The 20203-nt window shown below is 41.0% G+C and overlaps 1 protein-coding gene across 1 annotated transcript in view; it reads right to left on the bottom strand.

Moving 5' to 3' along the window:
• Positions 1 to 20203, bottom strand: part of atrnl1a (attractin-like 1a) — a 375666-nt gene that overhangs the window by 151462 nt on the left and 204001 nt on the right. The window contains exon 27 of the mRNA XM_059566501.1: positions 12546 to 12624. Coding sequence (XP_059422484.1) covers positions 12546 to 12624 — 79 coding nt within the window. The remainder of the gene's footprint in view (positions 1 to 12545; positions 12625 to 20203) is intronic.

Raw genomic sequence — 20203 nt, 5'->3', positions numbered from 1 at the left:
TCTCTGACACCATTTTGAGACATTCTCTGGAGAGTCCTTGTCTTGTCCCTGGGAGCAAAAAGCAGAGGGTGAGACTGATTTTGCTTCTTTGATTGATGTTGGTGTTTAAGAAGCCTCTGAAAAGCAGACAAGACCTTCGGGCTAATCTAGCCATAGATGATAAAGACGCTCACCTGCTTAGAGCTGATAGCATGGCACTGCCGGCCAACACCATAAAGAGCAGCCACCTCTGTACGTAGCAATATTGAGACTTCAACATCCTCATTTCAGCTTCCAGATGACCATCTTTTACAACCTTAAATAACCTTGAGTCAAAGATTTTGCAAATGTGTACAGTGGCACTCAGAGCTTTTACAAGTTCCTACAGATGTTGAATAGAAATATTGCAGGGTCAATATTTGGGTTGGCTTATATGTCTTTTTATGATAGAAAGATTGCAGAGAGATTTGCATTTTTTATGAAACTTTCATCATGAAGCTGAACTTTAACTGAATAATAATGAAATTTGATGTCATGATGTTAGGCTATAAGTGAATTCATGCGATATGAAATGATATTTAAAATGTGTAACAGGCCAGATAAAGCCTGGCCTCAAAGATAAACACTGTCAAAGATCATCTCACTGTTTGCTATAATGAAGAAAAAAATAAAATAAAAAAAACTTAACATTTCCATTAAATAAAATTAATCATCATAAATTTATCACAACTGTCATGACACACATTTGTATTTAATTTGCTAGCACCATCTTGTGGCAGTTTGGTGTTATAACAAAGAAAATGATTATTGTAAACCATTTTCTTAGTGGTTGGTTTAGGTCATGTGACTCTTGGGTTAGAGGTTAACCAGGAAATAGCCGCTGTGTTCCAGTTCTCTTTCCATGCGGTGGGCCAACAAGTCATCTCTCTGTTTTCTTTATGTTTTTGTGCCTCGGAAAGGCTTTGCCTGTAAGTTTGTTATCTTTTTTCAGTGTTTGCATGAACGTGTATATAAATATTTGTAATTCATTAGTTTGAGTTTAAAAACAAACTATTTAACAGTGATGGCAATTTGTTTATAATTACACTAAGAAGAACTGATTGTAGCCTTTTAATATGTGCTCAGAGAATATTTGTAAACAGCGGAAATTCATTTGTGTTTATTTTGAGAATATTTTGTAACAAGACATTTGTAATCTTTGTATATTTCAGTTTTACAAAAAAGAGAAAGAAGAGGAAAGAACAAAACAGTAAAACTTTCAAACTTTCTGACTCCTGTTAGCTATCTGTCAATGTTGCGTAGATGGAACACGCATCTAGGACAGAATAGTAAAAAGGCAACTGCTCAGTAGGTACTGAAGTTCAAGGAAAGCAAGCTTCAACTCCATCATTCCTCGTTCATCATCACGCCCTGTACTCCTAGACAGTATTAGCAATTCATGATGGCGGAGAAATCTACGGAGGCTGAGAAATCTACGGAAGCTGAGAAAGCTATGGAGGCTGAGGAAGCTACAGAGCGAAGTCAAGCATTTGAAACAAGATCTATAGCTTCTGCTTCGACTAATAGATCTAGAAGCTCATCGGCTAGCGCAGCTGCTGCCAAGGCTCGCGCTAAACTGGAAGCTGCACGGGCCAGGACTGAATTCCTTAAAAAAGAATCAGAAATCTTGATTGAGAAAGCTCAACTGAAAGTTACAGAGGCATGCATGGAAGCGTCTCTGGCAGCTATAAAGCATGAAAGTGAGGTGGCAGCAGCCATTGCTGAGACAATGGTTTTGGAGGCAGCAGCAGATAGTGAACTTGGAGAAAGGATTTCTGATGTGAGAGCAGTTTCTGATCTCACTCGTGATTACGTCATGAATCAGTCTCAACTGAGGTTATTGTCTCCAGCTGGAGATGAGCCATGTCAACTACCTCTAAAGCCCATTGTGCATGTGTTGAGGCCTGAGACACCTCCAAGGCATCATTGCTTAGCATCTTGGGATGTCAGAGATTCCAACAATAAACCTGATACTGAGAGTATAACGCAGCATCCTCAGAAGTCAGTGCAAACAACTAGTCAAAAATACCAAATTCCACTGTTCACTTCTTCTCCATATAAGACAACACCACAACCATCTTTCAACAATGACACTAATGTGAGTGAGGTCGCCAGGTACTTAGCACGCCGAGAGCTTGTTAATTCAGGTCTCTTCAAGTTTGACGATCGTCTGGATAATTATTGGGCGTGGAAGTCCTCTTTCATCAACGCAATTGAAGGTTTGCACCTGTCAGCTGCTGAGCAGTTAGACCTTCTTTCTAAATGATTGGGAGAACAGTCTTCACAACATGTGCGAAGGATCAGAGCTGTGCACACAGGTAATCCAAACACAGGCTTGGGAAAAGCATGGGAGCGCTTGGAAGATTGCTATGGCTCTCCAGAGATTATTGAGAAATCCCTCTTTAACAGGATTGATAGCTTTCCAAAAATAAGCAACAAAGATGCGAAAAAGCTTAGAGAACTTGGAGATCTTCTACAGGAAGTGGAGTCTGCGAAACATGAAGGCTACCTACCCGGACTTATCTTGACACCGCACGTGGTGTTGCTTCCATTGTAGATAAGTTACCTTACAGTCTTCAGGAGAGGTGGTTGGCTCAAGGTTCTCAGTACAAATCAGCACATCAAGTCGCCTTTCCTCCATTCTCATTTTTCTGTGATTTCATCTGCAGAGAGGCTCGCACACGCAACGATCCAAGTTTTGCTCTGTCTTCAGGAATCCATAGTGTGTTGAAACCAGAGCAGCAATTCAAGAGACAAATGAAAAGCTCAGTCTATACTCACAAGACGGAAGTGTCAGCAGCGACTGTGAGTCAGACACGCAGCTCAAACTATGGGTTGGATGATGTGGATAAGATCTGCCCGATTCATAAGAAGCCCGACCCTCTCAATCGTTGCAGAGGTTTTAGGATCAAACCTCTGGATGAGCGCAAGACTTTTCTAAAGGAGAAAGGTGTTTGCTACAGGTGCTGTGCAACAACCACTCATCTGGCAAGGGACTTTAAGGCAGCTATTAAATGTAAGGAATGTGGCAGTGATGCTCATATCGCAGCGCTTCATCCAGGACCACCGCCTTCAAACTTATTTGATCATGGCGGGGAGGGAGAGATAGACACGCCTCAACCTGCTATAACTTCCAAGTGTACAGAAGTCTGTGGTTACGGTGAATGTTCACGGTCATGCTCTAAGATTTGCCTGGTTAAGGTTTACCCAGAAGGCTACCCAGAAGGCCACCCAGAAGGAGCAATCAAGCTTTATGTGATCCTGGATGACCAGAGCAATAGATCGCTCGCTAGAACCAAGTTCTTTGACTTGCTGCATGTCAAAGGAGAGAAGTCAACATATACTACGTACCTGTGCAGGTGTGACAGAGACTGTGGGAAGATGAGCTACTGGTTTCATTATAGAGTCTTTAGATGGAGTAATGAAGTTGAAATTGCCAACGTTGATCGAATGCAACAATATGCCAGACGACAGGGCCGAGATACCAACACCTGATGCAGCACGTTGGCACACTCACCTAAAGCCCATCGCTCATTGCATTCCTCCTTTGGATCCAGAAGCCCAAATTCTTCTCCTTTTGGGTCGTGGCATCCTTCAGGTTCATAAAGTACGGGAGCAATGTAATGGTCCTAATAACGCACCCTATGCGCAAAGACTAGACCTAGGATGGGTAGTAGTCGGAGACGTCTGTTTAGGATCTGTCCACTTAGTGCTTACCGTACACATGTACTTGATAATGGACGTCCTTCTCTACTTCCTCCATGTCCCAACAAACTCAGCGTTAGGGAGAAGTTTGACATCAAGCCTCTGCCTGAGATATCTCTGGCGCACGGCACCTTCATCTTTGATGACTATGCCATAGGAGATACCATCTTTGAGAGGACAAAGGAGGATAATAAAGTTGGATTGTCTATTGAAGACAGGCGTTTTTTTGGACATCATGGATAAAGAGATGTTCATGGACGAGAGCAATAGTTGGGTCGCACCACTCCCATTCAGAACACCTCGCCAACGACTCCCTAATAATAGAGAACAGGTATTTACACGCCTAACCCCCTTTTGCGCACATTGGAAAAGAAGCCTGAGATGAAGTCTCATTTTGTTACCTTCATGCAGAACATCTTTGATCATGACCCTGCCGAAGTAGCCCCTCCTCTTCGAGAAGGCCAGGAATGTTGGTATTTACCTACCTTTGGGGTGTACCACCCACAGAAGCCCGGTCAGATCAGAGTTGTCTTTGACTCCAGCGCGCAAAAACAGGGCATCTCCTTGAACGATGTTCTTCTCTCTGGTCCTGACTTAAATAATAGCCTCTTGGGAGTCTTACTACGTTTTAGAAGGGAGCTGGTAGCTGTAACTGCAGACATCAAACAGATGTTTCACAGCTTCATTGTGAAAGAGGAAGATAGAGACTTCCTTCGTTTTCTCTGGTTCAAGGATAATGACACCAGCAAAGGGATTATTGAATACCGCATGAGGGTGCACGTGTTCGGTAATAGTCCATCTCCTGCTGTAGCCATTTATGGTCTTCGACGAGCAGCGGCTTATGGTGAGGAGGAATATGGTTCAGACGCCAGACACTTTGTAGAGAGAAAATTCTACGTCGATGATGGACTTTTGTCAACACCCACAGCTGCGGGAACAATCGATCTGTTGACACGAACAAAGAAAATGCTGGCCACTTCAAATTTAAAACTGCACAAGTTTGCTTCTAATAGCAAGGAAGTAATGAATGCATTTCCGACCGAAGATCATGCGAAGGGACTCAAAGATCTCAACTTGGAAGTTGACCCTACTCCCATCCAACGTAGTCTCGGACTTAGCTGGGATGTGAAGGGGGACACATTCACCTTTCATGTAACCGACATTAAGAAGCCCTTTACTCGCAGAGGGATACTGACTACTGTCAACAGTCTCTTCGACCCACTTGGGTTTGTTGCCCCTGTCATCATTGAAGGGAAATTCCTGCTACGAGAACTCTCAGGTGAGACTTGTGACTGGGATTCTCCCCTCCCTGAAGACAAGGAAGAAGCATGGAATGCATGGAGGAGATCCCTACAAGATCTCAAACAGCTGGAGATTCCTAGAACATATGTTTATACTACTCTCTCTACAGCTCTGAGGAAGGAACTCCACATTTTCTCTGATGCTTCTGTCAAAGCGATTGCAGCAGTGGCATATCTTCGTGTCATCAATGGCGAAGGAGCATGCCACACTGGGTTCGTATTGGGGAAGGCCAAATTAGTTCCGCAAGCTGCTCATACCATTCCCAAGCTGGAACTAGGAGCTGCGGTTTTAGCTGCAGAGATAGCAGAGATAATCACAAACGAGCTGGACTTCACTTTAGATGCTGTGGAGTTTTACACGGATAGTAGAGTCGTCCTGGGGTACATCTATAACCAGACAAGACGGTTCTATGTATATGTAGCCAACAGAGTGCAGCGTATCCCCAGAGTGTCAAACCCAATGCAATGGCACTATGTGTCTACTAAGCATAACCCTGCAGCTCTGTTGGGCACCACCTCCTGGCTTACAGGACCTGCCTTCCTGTTGCAAATGGATCAGAATCTGTCTCTGGAGGAGAGAGAATTTGACCTCCTCGGGCCAGAGTTGGACACAGAAGTTTGTCCTCTTGCTACTACTGTATCCGATGATTTTCATCTTGAATGTCAACGATTCGAGCGATTCTCTTCTTGGAGGTCATTAGTCAGAGCCATAGCTTTTCTCATACATGTCGCCCAGACTTACAAATCGTCTGATGATAGAGAAAGAGCCTGCAGCTCATGGCACTACTGTGCTAAGCCTCGTACAGTGAAAGAGTTGTTACAAGCAGAGGAAGTTGTAATCAAGAGCGTTCAGAGGGAAGCTTACCAAGAAGAGCTCACCTGCATCGCCAAAGGAGATGACATCCCGAGGCACAGCGCTCTGAAAAACTGAACCCTTATTTAGATAGTAGAGGTCTTCTCAGGATAGGAGGTCGGCTTAAAAATGCAACTTTGGATCTCCAAGAGAAGTTTCCTTTGATTGTTCCAGGATGCAGTCATGCTGCTAAGCTACTTGTAAAGTATTACCATGATCGAGTCAAGCATCAGGGTCGTGTGTTTACTGAATCAGCTATCCGCAATGCAGGGTATTGGATTGTTGGTGTTAGGAAGCTTATCAACAGCATTGTACACAAGTGCATCGTATGCAACAAGCTTCGTGGGAAGGTAACTGAGCAGAAGATGGCGGACTTGCCCATCGATCGCCTGAGCACTGAATTTCCCTTCACGCACGTCGGTCTTGATGTTTCTGGACCTTGGACAGTTGTCGCAAGGCGCACGCGAGGAGGATAAGTTCAGAGCAAAAGATGGGCTGTTCTTTTCACTTGTATGAGTATTCATGCCATACATATTGAGCTGATTGACAGTATGGATTCATCCAACTTTATAAACGCCTTGAGAAGGTTTTTTGCTCTACGAGGTCCTGCCAAACAAATCCGATCTGATTGCGGGACCAATTTTGTAGGAGCCTGTAAAGAGCTGGAAATTGTGGTAAATGATCCTCAAGAGCCTAGTGTGAGGAAGTACCTGGGTGGAGAGGGTTGTTCATGGGTCTTCAATCCACCTCACGCATCCCACATGGGAGGAGCCTGGGAGCGGATGATAGGAGTCTCCAGGCGCATACTAGATTCCATGCTCCAACAGATCAGTCCTTCCCGCTTGACACATGAAGTGTTGTCTACCTTGATGGCAGAGGTTACAGGAATTGTCAATTCAAGACCCCTTGTTCCTATTTCAACAAACCCAGATTCACCTTTCTTGTTAACGCCAGCCATGCTTCTAACTCAAAAGGGTCATACACTCCTTCCACCTCCAGGTGACTTCAAGGAAACCAATCTCCATAGACAGCAATGGAGAAGAGTGCAACATCTTGCTAATACTTTCTGGAATAGATGGAGGCGTGAATACCTCATAACGCTTCAAAGCCGAAGCAAATGGCAAGAGGAACGACGACATCTAAGAGAGGGCGATGTTGTCCTTTTTAAGGATGCTCAAAGTAAGCGCAATGAATGGCCTATGGCTCTTGTGACCAAGATTTTTCCTAGCAGTGACAAAAGAGTCAGAACGGTTGAACTAAGAGTTGCAAGGAATGGGACAATCAAGACATTCCTCAGACCTATATTGAAAACAGTTCTGCTCATGCCGATGGAGGATTGATATTTGTGAGGTCTTATGTGAACATTCTCAGGTTATATGGTGGTATCTAAACAATACCAGGCGGGGAGTGTCATGACACACATTTGTTTTTTATTTGCTAGCACCATCTTGTGGCAGTTTGGTGTTATAACAAAGAATTTGATTATTGTAAACCATTTTCTTAGTGGTTGGTTTAGGTCATGTGACTCTTGGGTTAGAGGTTAACCAGGAAATAGCCGCTGTGTTCCAGTTCTCTTTCCATGCGGTGGGCCAACAAGTCATCTCTCTGTTTTCTTTGTTTTTGTGCCTCGGAAAGGCTTTGCCTGTAAGTTTGTTATCTTTTTTCAGTGTTTGCATGAATGTGTATATAAATATTTTTAATTTATAAGTTTGAGTTTAAAAATGAACTATTTAACAGTGATGGAAATTAGTTTATAATTACACTAAGAAGAACTGATTGTAGCCTTTTAATATGTGCTCAGAGAATATTTGTAAACAGCGGAAATTCATTTGTGTTTATTTTGAGAATATTTTGTAACAAGACATTTGTAATCTTTGTATATTTCAGTTTTACAAAAAAGAGAAAGAAGAGGAAAGAACAAAACCAGTAAAACTTTCAACTTTACTACTGCGTCTGCCCTTTTCTGACTCCTGTTAGCTATCTGTCAATGTTGCGTAGATGGAACAACGCATCTAGGACAGAATAACAACCTCTAATTATTTAATATTTAAAGTACTTAAAATACATAAGCAAACAAAACCCCTAAATATATGCCAATCACTGTCTGAAGTAAATGGGACTATCTTGTTCAAAATAATTAATTCCTGTAATAGGGAATTATACTTTATTACCATATTGTGCCAGAAAGATCAAATAAACACACCCACTTAAATTAGCATCAATTCATTGTACTCTATGCAAGCGGACAGGGGTTTGGCCGATTGGCGTGGAATAAGCCAATGTCAAATGATAAAATTAGTCAACATCTGGCTGACAGGGGATGCAGTGTGTTTACAACTGAACAGGCGACAAGAAGGCAGTTGGGAATTATTCATTTGATAGTGGTATAAGGGGGGCTGCCTTTGTAGCGCTCCAGATTAATCTAGAAAATACATGTTTAATATTACTAGGCTATGTATATTTAACTATCATATCTCTTGGTGTTCAGTATTTCCATGTTTGTCAATGCCATTGACAGCTTGTATTAACCAATGCATGAATTACAGAGTAAAAAATGAGGTTAGTTGTCAAAATATGACTAAATCCCTGTCTGCAGGGGCGAGACCCTATTAGGAGATTCATAGACATCTGTACAAGACATCTTGGGCATCATCATTAGAATTTCAAAGTGGTTTTGATTGTTTGATCTCATATCCAGAAAATATTGTTGGGAGAGTCATTATCATAAACCCAGTTCTAAATTTGTTTTCTATACTCTCGGTTATGATCCATAATTAACTATACTGGCAAGATTACGATATTTCTTCATTTTTGAATAAGGGATCCGCATGGAATTTATCCCACTGAAAATTTTATGGATTTTAAATAGCAAAAAACACAAAAAAGATTTTTCTAGGCTGAGTGGCTGTTTTTAGGATTCGCTAGACACAACATATTACACATATTACTTTCATTTGTGTGCCGACGGACTGAGACTGATCCCTCTGATTGCAACTGCAAAGAAATTATATTACATTTGGTGGAATGAAATAAAAATACCCCCCCCCCCCCCAGTGTTCCGCACTTTAGAAAGAATAAGGGATGAAATAATGAATTAGGCCCATTTGAGGATATTGACTGATTCCTTGAGTGCTCACAGCGTCGTCCGTCCGTAATCTATCTCAGAAATAATCATTCATGCTCTAAATACATCAGAAAGAGGGCATCATAAAAAATACACCATTCAGCTCCATTGATTTGCATTGTTAATTTCCCACTTGATGGCTTCAGAGAGACAGTGTGATGAAGGGGCTATTATGGTGGGTTTAAAGTATCCAACACAGCAAATCACAAGATAGCCGTTGTCAGCAATGAGGCTTGACAATGAGGCAACACAATTAAGCAGCAGTGAGGAACACTGAGTGATGCAGCTCTCTATAAAACTCCTGAGAGATCACAACTTGTCAGCCTCCACATAACCATAAAAGCACAGCAGAGATAAAGCCCTTGCTAGAGATCTTTATCAGATGCCACATTCAGCTAAAAGCAACTTGGCTGTTTATGGATGTGACTGGTGTGGTGTGGGATAGATCCTGCTGGATCTGACATCATCACTGCCTGACACCTGAGCTCTGTTGTGTCGGGCAGAATGTGAAAAATTACTGTGTGAAGAAGAAAGAGGTTCGGTGGAACTACAACAGCAACAGCAGGGCCTGGCCAATATGGGACAGACATCATTAATAATGTAGACACATCAGCTAACTAAGATCCTTGTGTATGTGTCTCAATATGGTGGTGTTTGCTAACTTGGGATGCAACAAGGGCTCGTATCACATGGAACAATACACAATGCATACATAAACACGTACAGCTTGTTAAAATACTTAAAGGGTTAGTTCACTGAAAAATGAAAGTTATGTCATTAATGACTCACCCTCATGTCGTTCCAAACCCATAAGACCTCCATTCATCTTCAGAACACAGTTTAAGATGTTTTAGATTTAGTCCGAGAGCTTTGTGTCCCTCCACTGAAAGTGTGTGTACGGTATACTGTCCATGTCCAGAAAGGTAATAAAAAAATCTTAAAAGTGGTCCATGTGACATCACAGGGTCAGTTAGAATATTTTGAAGCATCGAAAATACATTTTGGTCCAAAAATAGCCAAAACTATGACTTTATTGAGCATTGTCTTCTCTTCCGGGTCTGATGTGAGCGAGTTCAAAACACTGAAGTTTAGAGATATCTGGTTTGCGAACGAATCACTCGATGTAACCGGATCTTCTTGAACCAAATCGAACTGAATCATTTGAAATGGATCGCGTCTCCAATATGCATTAATCCACAAATGACTTAAGCTGTTAACTTTTTTTAATGTGGCTGACACTCCCTCTGAGTTAAAACAAACCAATATCCCAGAGTAATTCATTTACTCAAACAGTACACTGACTGAACTGCTGTGAAGAGAGAACTGAAGATGAACACCGAGCCGAGCCAGATAACGAACGAACGATTGACTCGTTCTCGAGTCAAGAACTGTTTCTGTCAGACGCATCCAATTCGAGAACCGAGGAACTGATGATAACTGCGCATCTGTGATTCAGCGTGAAGCAGAATGACACACAGAGCGTCTGAACCGAACTGATTCTTTTTATGATTGATTCTGAACTGATTCTGTGCTAATGTTATGAGAGCGGGTAAACCGAAGGCTTGAATGAAGGGCAACCAGCGCCACTGACGTCATTATGTACCGGTTTATTGAATCAAACTGTCCGGAAGAACCGGTTCGCGGAAAAGAACCGAACTTCCCATCACTACTGGTGATCCAAAATAAAAAACAGTTTATGAAACCTTTTTAAGATGTTATGTTTCCCTTTCAATTCATGAGCTGTAATTTTTATTTAATTGGCCACACCAACAAGAAGTTGAACTGGAATTTACTTAATTACAATTCAAAATGAATCAGGCATTCTGGGAAATAATGAGTTGATAAATTTGTTATATATAAAAATAGTCAAAACCTATATATTTCAATCGATTCTATTTTTTATTTTATGACTTTTTTAAGTCTGTAAAGCCTATAAAACCTTCAAATTTCATTTTTTTTTCTTTTACAAACTTGTCCAGGACAACATTCAAACTTATTGAAAAAAAAAACACTTATTGCAATTTTATGTCTGATGTCCATGTTTGGCTCCTGCATCATCACATCCCCGTTTTTATTCAGCACCATGTGCCATACTTGCTGCATTTTTAAAGTGCTGCCAAGTAAAAATGAGCACTTTTAAAAAGGTTTTCTCCCTCTCTCTCTCTAAAAAGAACATTTAAAACCCATGTTTTTTGTTCCATTCAGATGTGCTCCATCTAGCTGTCTAAAAGAAGGAATGTGCCCTGCATGAACGTCCTGCAATCCAGCTCAGCCCACTGAGTGCTGACCTGGACTGAAAGTCACCATGAACAGTTCTGACACAAATTGCTGTCTGAAGAATCGGTCTGCAAGGTATCACCAAAAAACACAGCATAAATCATCACAAAAGTAAAAATTAGGTCCTGCTGACATGCACGTATAGCGGTTACTTGAGTTCAGCTGGTGTAAAATCTTTTAAAGTTGAAGATGTTGCATTGTTTTCAAATATCACGGCTGTCACAGCCAATCACTATAGTGAAGTATATTAGACTCTGAATAGATTAATTATTTACTGTAGCTTTCCTATCAAATCACACTGTGCTTTTATTTCTCTGATCAAAATGGCTTTTGGGGCTTTGAAAGAAGTGCAAAGCTTGTCTTTTATTTGGCTTAAACTATTCCATTATCTAAATGCTTGTTCTACAAGTACATATATTTGATGAAAAGGAAAACAGCAACTGTGACAGCCATCGTTGAAAACAGCACACATTTAACTCCGATAAACCCACACTTATGGCTCTGGACATGCTTTCAATTACAGAGGCCTCGATTATTGTATTGATTATAAAATGCTCGATGACAACTCGTTTGCAAATTCCCATTTGCATTCATGTAGCCACTAAAATGACACAAAATAAGGAATAAAAAGATAGAGGTAAAGTGAGAGACTGGAGAGAAGGTGGCATCTGTTAGGGCTTTTAGATGGATATATCACACTAATCCATTCCTTTTACATGAGCCCCTGTCAGGGTTAATTGGTTTGTGAAGATGGGTAATGAAAGGAAATGGCAGTGTTTATTGTAGCGCCTCTCTCATTAAAAGAAGGCAGTTCAGCTGGCATGCGGATAACATTTGCACACCCATCAGACACTGGGAGGAACACGTTATAAAATGATCAGCTTTACCCGGTGTCCTCCGATCTGAGCACAGAAACGCCGTGTGACAGTGAGTTTCATAAACTATAATGAGGTTAAAGTCATAAGGTGGTTTACAAAGATCAACCATACCCAGGAGCATCATGGGAGGTCACAGGTGGTAAAAGCAATAAAATCCCAACTAACACAAACTTGTAAATGCAAATGCAAAACACACTATAGCAAAAGTCATTCATTGGTGGCACAAACTGAAAGTCCCACCCCAAACTCGTGCTACTGGTTAAGCCAAAGAATTAAACATCAGCTTCAAACATGAAATCATGGGCAACATATTAAGAAACCTGAGGCAATGGCCAATAAAACTATGGACACGTCAATGAACACAGAAAGTGCTATTGTGCAGATGTTACCTCTCTCCTGCGTGATGCCCAGCACGTCTGTTTGACTTTCCAAACCACAGCAGCAACCAGTAGCAGGGACAGGAAACAGCTGGAGACAAGACACAAGGAAAATCAATGGATCAATCAATCAAATAAGATTCATGAGTTAGTAATTAGAATTGTGGATAACATTCCTCTAACCTTTGAGGTTGGACTGAGGACAGCTGTAACATATTTGTATTTCAATCATACAATCAATGCCGTATGTAACTGACTGTTACGTCAATCATTTACGCAATACCAAACAAGCACATCTGCACCCCAACAGGTTTGATTTCCTTTCGCACATACACTGCTAAATGGCTATTTTAAGCCATCTAAAATATATTTAATGTTAGAGAAAGTTGGCCTTGAGTAGGACTGGCTGCAGTACAAGCACATATAAAAGCAAAAATCCCTCTTTTTGTTTTATCCGCAATTGACAGAATTCACTTGACAAAGGTGACAAATGCAAGGAGCTAAAATAAAGGGAAAAAGCATTTGGTGGTCATGCACAATCCATTTTATTGTTGTTTTTTTCCAACGTAAGTTCACGGCCTGCACCTGCTTCTGCAGTATATGATAAAGCACTGGTGAACAAGTGTCAGAATGTTTGTCTCCAATGTGGGAGGACTGAGTGCCACTACTTAGAGACAAACTGTCACCAAAAACAAAACAATTTTTTTTTTTTACTTTGCTTATCATTAAACTGTTGCTGGGACTTTTCTTTTTTTATCCCCATGGTTATGTTAAGATGCAGATAAGATTTTTTGTTGGCATTTTTGGCTTTATTATGACAGGGCAGGCCTCAGACAGGAAGTGAATTGGGAGAGAGAGAGGGGGACAGGATCGGGAAAAGTCCGTAAACCGGGACTTGAACGCGAGATGTCCAAAACATAATGGCACTATATGACAGTGTACTGCCCAAAAGGCTATTGACGTAGACAATAGTGCCAATTGGACTTTAACATTTGCTTTGGAATAATTGTAGAAAACAACCTCTGTAACCAACAAAGGTATTATTCTCACATTTTTTCTTCATAAAGATAATCTACACACATTAACTTTCAGGAATTTTGAAGCCTAAATACAATCGCCAAAAGTAAAAAGCTAAAGTTGTAAAGCTAAACTAAACTAAACAACTAAACAAAAATAAGATAAAATAAAATATGTATTTATATCAATATATTTTAGTGTAAAAATACTGGTGTATATTCTGTCATGTTTATTATGTAAATTATTATTTTATTAGTTTATTTTTACTAATTTAATGTCAGCTTCACTTTTCACCTTTCATTCATTTAGTATAGTGATTTAGATGCTGTAGAAAAGTTTAATTCATGTTTCACTAAAATAATGCTATCTATGGTTCCCTTTTTGTCTGTCACTTCAATTTATATTGTGATAACATTAGGGGTCTTACTTGGGAGCCCAAATCCTCTCTGATTAAGAGTTTAGCCAATTAGTCAATTAAATTTGGCTGGTGGATGATGCATGCTGAGCCACTCCCCATGCATACGTATATAAATAGGCGACAGATGCATTCACTCATCAGATTTTTGCTTCTGAGCCGAGTGAATGAAGGAAACTTGACATTTACCAGGCAAATTATCTGGTGTTCTGAAAGAAGAGGATGTTCTGGGTGGCATTACGACAGGTTCAGCTACGTCCCTGTTAACTCCGCGAATACCCTGGGTGTCTCTACACTGTAAAAAATGATCTGATCAAAAAGTTATGATAACTTATATATGTCATTAAATCAGACATAAACAAATGTGTTTTCAATCTTCCAATTTAGGTTCATAAGTTACTTCAATGAATCACAAATTCCAGGTGCTTGAATGAACTTGCCATTTTAAATTGAGTGGAAGACAGCTCTTTGCGCATGTGCGCGCCTCGAGACGAACAACACTGTTGAGTGTTAATAGTCACATCCGGGACATTTGCTCGTGTGCGCGCACCAGTGTCAAGTACCCATAGTCAGTGATGGTCTGGGGTGCCATGTCAGCTGCTGGTGTTGGTCCACTGTGTTTTATCAAGGGCAGGGTCAATGCAGCTAGTTATCAGGAGATGTGTGGTTTAAGCATGCTGTGGTTTAAGCAGCTAAATGTAAGCACTATAAACCTAATAAAATTCAAAATACATATTGACAAAATAAGAATTTGCACTGATTTGCTTTGACTTGCTTTTATACTGATTTGCTTTGACTATATGTTAAAAAAAATTAAGAATATGTTTAAATGTATTGAAAACACTGTAATTGTAATTTTATAATTGTAAACGCATTGATTTGTGGATTATTTTATATATATGTATGTATGTATGGTTATTTTTGTTTGTTTTTACTTGAACATTGAACACCTGAACACATTTTGACACATTCTTAGTACATTTTAACACCATGCTGGATTTACAAATAAACTCTTTCAGTGTTTTAATGTACTCTGTAAGTAATGTACATATTTCACACTTTTGACAGTGGTATTTTAACTCTAAAACGGAGGGAGTCATATATACATTTCAAGAGTGTTAAATTTGACTAAAATTGAGTTCAATGTACACTGGCGTTTTTGCTGTGCTGGGTGCCTCATTTTTCCATCAGACAAGATGAGTCGGCTTGGCGTGAACAAGTTTCTTTGGCAATGAATGTTTGGGGCTTACCCTCCTTGTGAAGGGTGTCAATGATTGTCTTCTGGACAACTGCCAGATCAGCAGTCAACCCCATGATTGTGCACAATCCTTCTTTTTATCTTAGCCTCATTATGTGACCTGCACCCAACTGAAGTTTGGTACCAAAAAAGTATTGATTGCAAGTTTGAGATGATTGAAGTGTTTATGTATAGCTTGTATTGGGTTAACATTGGTTTTAATAATAAAAAAAAAGTTTTGTACTCAAATTTGTCTGTTTTTATAATTAAGTTAAAACAAGACATTCTTTTAGATCATCTTAACTCGATACCCTAATTCAAAGACATTACTTAATTGAAATTACTAAGTTGAACCCACTAATGGGGATAAGTTAACAGAATGCTCTTTACTGAGTTCACTTTATTTTGAACTTGCATAGCTAAGTTGAAACAACAATAATTGTATAGTCATGTTGACTCACAGAAGGCAATTCACAGCTTAACAAGACTCAAAATAATGAGTTAAAACAATTCATTAATCCATTTTGTTTTTAATTGAAATTTTGAGGCAGCTGCTTAACTTATGATTTTAAGTAGAACCAGGTAGATCTTTTTTACAGTGTATTTTGAAATTGCAGTTTCTGATCACGGTTGGTTCGCATCTTTTTAAAGATGCCCCTCCAACCGTGGCCTCTTGGGTGTGGTCATTACCGGTCTTCTACTAATGGCCACAATCGCTGTCTTTAGTGTCTGGGCATCCAGCACGCTGAGGATGCGTTTGTGTATGGTTCAAGCGCTCACTGTGAGTGTATGTCCATGACAGCGCAGTGATCGCGCTGCAATCTCCACCAAGACAAGGCACACAAAGACATGCACAAGAGTGGCACCAATCCTCGTTGATGCAGTAGCTGCGCTCAGCGACCGACTACTCTCTCCAGGTGAGTGAATGGTGCGTTCCCTTGGGAAGGCAATGTTCGCACTTGTGGTATAAGAGAACCATCTATGACTCAACCTGGCAGAGATGAGAGATGCTGGCAAAGTTAGCTTTCTTGACCGCCCCATCTCGCAGGCTGGACTATTCGGCAACATTTTCGAGGACCCAGCAGTTCTTGGCAGTGCAGCAACACACTGAGGCCCCAGGCAGGAATGCAGTGCTCCTGTGTCACAGCTGGCCCCTAAGTCCCCTAAGGCCCCTAAGAAGATGAGAATAGAAGAATAAGCCAGAAAACGATGCTTTCTGGGCCATCCAGCATGACTTTCCTCTGCTGCAGGCATGTCGATTGTTCCTTTGGTGCCACTCGCACGGAGCTTGGGAGCATGGCTTGTGCTGCACAACCCGTCCTGCTGGCTCATTCTGACAGTCCGACTCGGCTACGCAGTTCAGTTTGCTAGGTGACCTCCCAGGTTTAATGGTGTCATCGAGACTTCAGTGGCAGTTTGAGTCACCCCTGTCCTGTACGAGGATATTGCTGTCCTATTGGTGAAGGATGCAATCAAGACTGTCCCTCCAGCTGAGATAGTGTCTGGGTTTTACAGCCCTAACTTCATCGTGGCAAGAAAGGTGGTGGCCTTTGACCAATTCTGGATCTGCGAGTTTTCAATCGGGCCCTTCTCAAGCACCCATTTAAGATGCTAACGCAGAAGCTCATCATCAGAGCATCATCACCCCTTCTCACACAAACTCTGGACAGTGTTTTCTCTACTTCCTGTTGGCCTTCTGTAGCAAATTGTAGCTCCGTGTAGCAGTTTTTATTTTATTTTTTCTCTAGAATCTTTATCTTACTATCACTCTCTGTTTTTTAAAGTGGTAAAATATAACTTAATTCACTTTTATTTTATATCCGTGAGTGCAGTACACCTGCAAAGCGTTAGCACTCGTTAGCTTGTCATTAGCGTTTTCATTCGAACCTATCGCTGTTTTCTTTTCTCCTCTCCCTCGCTCCAGTTTTTCAAAAGTTCATCAAACAACCGCAGTAAGAATATTTCATCAAGCACGGTGAGTAATGGCTTCTCCCGTCATTGTTACTTGCACCTCTTGCCACATGTACAGTTTATCTATCTCTGTCGCTGATGAGGGATTAACATGTGATAAATGCAGGGAAATAGTTAGGCTGACAGAGAAGATTTCAGAATTAGAGACACGCATCCAAACTTTAATTGAGGACAGTAAGAATGTTAGGGCTCTAGATACGGCTTTGGATGCGTCTAGCTCAGGGATTCCTGTACATTGTTCGGTTCCGGAAACAGAGCCCCAGCAGCAGGGCAACTGGGTGACGGTGAGGCAGCGTAGTCGTGGGTCAAAACACTGCTCTTCTGTTCCGATCAAAACATTAAACAGGTTCTCCCCACTCAGTGATGCACCCACTGAGAAACCTGATGAAAGTGCTCTAGTTATTGGTGATTCTATTGTACGGAACGTGAATATAGAGACACCAGCCACCATAGTCAAATGTTTACCGGGAGCCAGAGCGCCTGACATCTTGGCAAATTTAAAAGTGCTGGCTAATGCTAAACGTAAATACAGTAAGATTGTTATTCACGCCGGCGCTAATGATGTTCGACTTCGCCAGTCGGAGATCACTAAAAATAACATTAAAGAGGTGTGTGAACTTGCAAGCACGATGTCAGACACTGTAATATGCTCTGGTCCCCTCCCTGCTTACCGTGGTGATGAGATGCATAGCAGATTGTCATCACTCGATGGCTGGATGTCTAAGTGGTGCCCACAGAATAACATAGGTTTCATAGACAATTGGACGAGCTTTTGGGGCAGACCTGACCTGTTTAAAAGAGATGGTCTTCATCCCTCCTGGGGTGGCGCCACTCTTCTCTCTAGAAATATGGCAAATAGTCTTAGTGTTTATACTTGACTAACTGGGGCCCAGGTCAGGAAGCAGACAGACTGGCTAAACCGACCGTCTGCTAGCTGCCTCCCGTCACAGAGGTCAGTTAATTCTCAGCACATAGAGACTCTTTCACCTAGATATCACACTATAGAGACTGTGTCTGTTCCCTGAACTAGAAAATACAAAAAACGTCCAAACCAAGTTAAGATTAACAATTTAATTGAGGTTCAACAAATAAAAAACAGAAGCAATATGGATAAACAAATGATAAAGCTTGGCTTATTGAATATCAGATCCCTTTCTACGAAAACACTTTTTGTAAATAATATGATCACTGATCATAATATAGATGTACTCTGTTTGACAGAAACCTGGCTAAAACCTGATGATTACATTATTTTAAATGAGTCCACCCCCCAAGATTACTGTTATAAACATGAGCCACGTCTAAAAGGCAAAGGTGGAGGTGTTGCTTCAATTTATAACAACGTTTTCAGGATTTCTCAGAGGGCAGGCTACAAGTATAACTCGTTTGAAGTAATGGTACTTCATATAACATTATCCAAAGAAACAAATGTTAATGATAAATCCCGTTATGTTTGTACTGGCTACTGTATACAGGCCACCAGGGCACCATACAGACTTTATTAAAGAGTTTGGTGATTTTACATCCGAGTTAGTTCTGGCTGCAGATAAAGTTTTAATAGTTGGTGATTTTAATATCCATGTTGATAATGAAAACGATGCATTGGGATCAGCATTTATAGACATTCTGAACTCTATTGGTGTTAGACAACACGTTTCAGGACCTACTCATTGTCGAAATCATACTCTAGATTTAATACTGTCACATGGAATTGATGTTGATGGTGTTGAAATTATTCAGCCAAGTGATGATATCTCAGATCATTATTTAGTTCTTTGCAAAATTCATATAGCCAAAATTGTAAATTCTACTTCTTGTTACAAGTATGGAAGAACCATCACTTCTAACACAAAAGACTGCTTTTTAAGTTATCTTCCTGATGTATCCAAATTCCTTAGCATATCCAAAACCTCAGAACAACTTGATGATGTAACAGAAACTATGGACTCTCTCTTTTCTAGCACTTTAAATAAAGTTGCTCCTTTACGCTTAAGGAAGGTTAAGGAAAACAGTTTGACACCATGGTATAATGAGCATACTCGCACCCTAAAGAGAGCAGCCCGAAAAATGGAGCGCAGCTGGAGGAAAACAAAACTAGAGGTATTTCGTATTGCTTGGCGGGAAAGTAACATATCCTACAGAAAAGCATTAAAAACTGCTAGATCCGATTACTTTTCTTCTCTTTTAGAAGAAAACAAACATAACCCCAGGTATTTATTCAATACAGTGGCTAAATTAATGAAAAATAAAAAATAACGAAAATCCAAGATACTAGAAAAGGTGGTATCCACACAATTATATTCCTTCTTAGAGAAAAATGGTATATGTGAGGATTTCCAGTCAGGATTTAGACCGTATCATAGTACTGAGACTGCTCTCCTTAGAGTTACAAATGATCTGCTCTTATCATCTGATCGTGGGTGTATCTCTCTATTAGTTTTATTGGATCTTAGTGCTGCGTTTGACACAATTGACCACAACATTCTTTTGCATAGACTTGAACACTTTGTTGGCATCAGTGTGTAATGGATTAAACTTCCTAATCGTCGGGAAGAAGGAGGCGGGAACCAGCGGACAATCAAAATGAAACTTTAATTACAAAACAAACACAAAACAGCCAAACACAAAACCAAAACACAACTAAAAGCCCAGGCCTGGTCCTCTCTCGTCCTTCACTGTCGTCGCTCCAGTTTTATATCCTTCCATCTCCTCCGTGGGCCTCGAGACCGGTGGGTCGAACAGGTGTAGCTCATCTCCAATCACTCCACCGGCCTCGCTCCCATGTCCCTCGGCCCCGCCCCACTCGTCACATACCCCCATCGCCCCTCGCAGGCCGGGGGGTACTCCCGAGACTGCGCTCTACTCCCCCCCCCCCCCCCTCCCTCCGGGGGGGACCGCTCACGGGGACCTGCGGGAACCTGGGGGTAGGACAGGCGAGGCGAGAGAAAAGGAGATGGAAGGAGGAGCGACAGAGACGAGAGAAGGGAGAGAGGAGAAAAAAAAAAAAAAAATCCGGTTCCCAGACGCACC

This window comes from Carassius carassius, chromosome 14, assembly GCF_963082965.1.
Source record: "Carassius carassius chromosome 14, fCarCar2.1, whole genome shotgun sequence".
In the NCBI taxonomy this organism is placed as follows: domain Eukaryota; kingdom Metazoa; phylum Chordata; class Actinopteri; order Cypriniformes; family Cyprinidae; genus Carassius; species Carassius carassius.
Note: the sequence above shows the minus strand (reverse complement) of the source record. Positions and strands in the feature narration are given on the sequence as shown.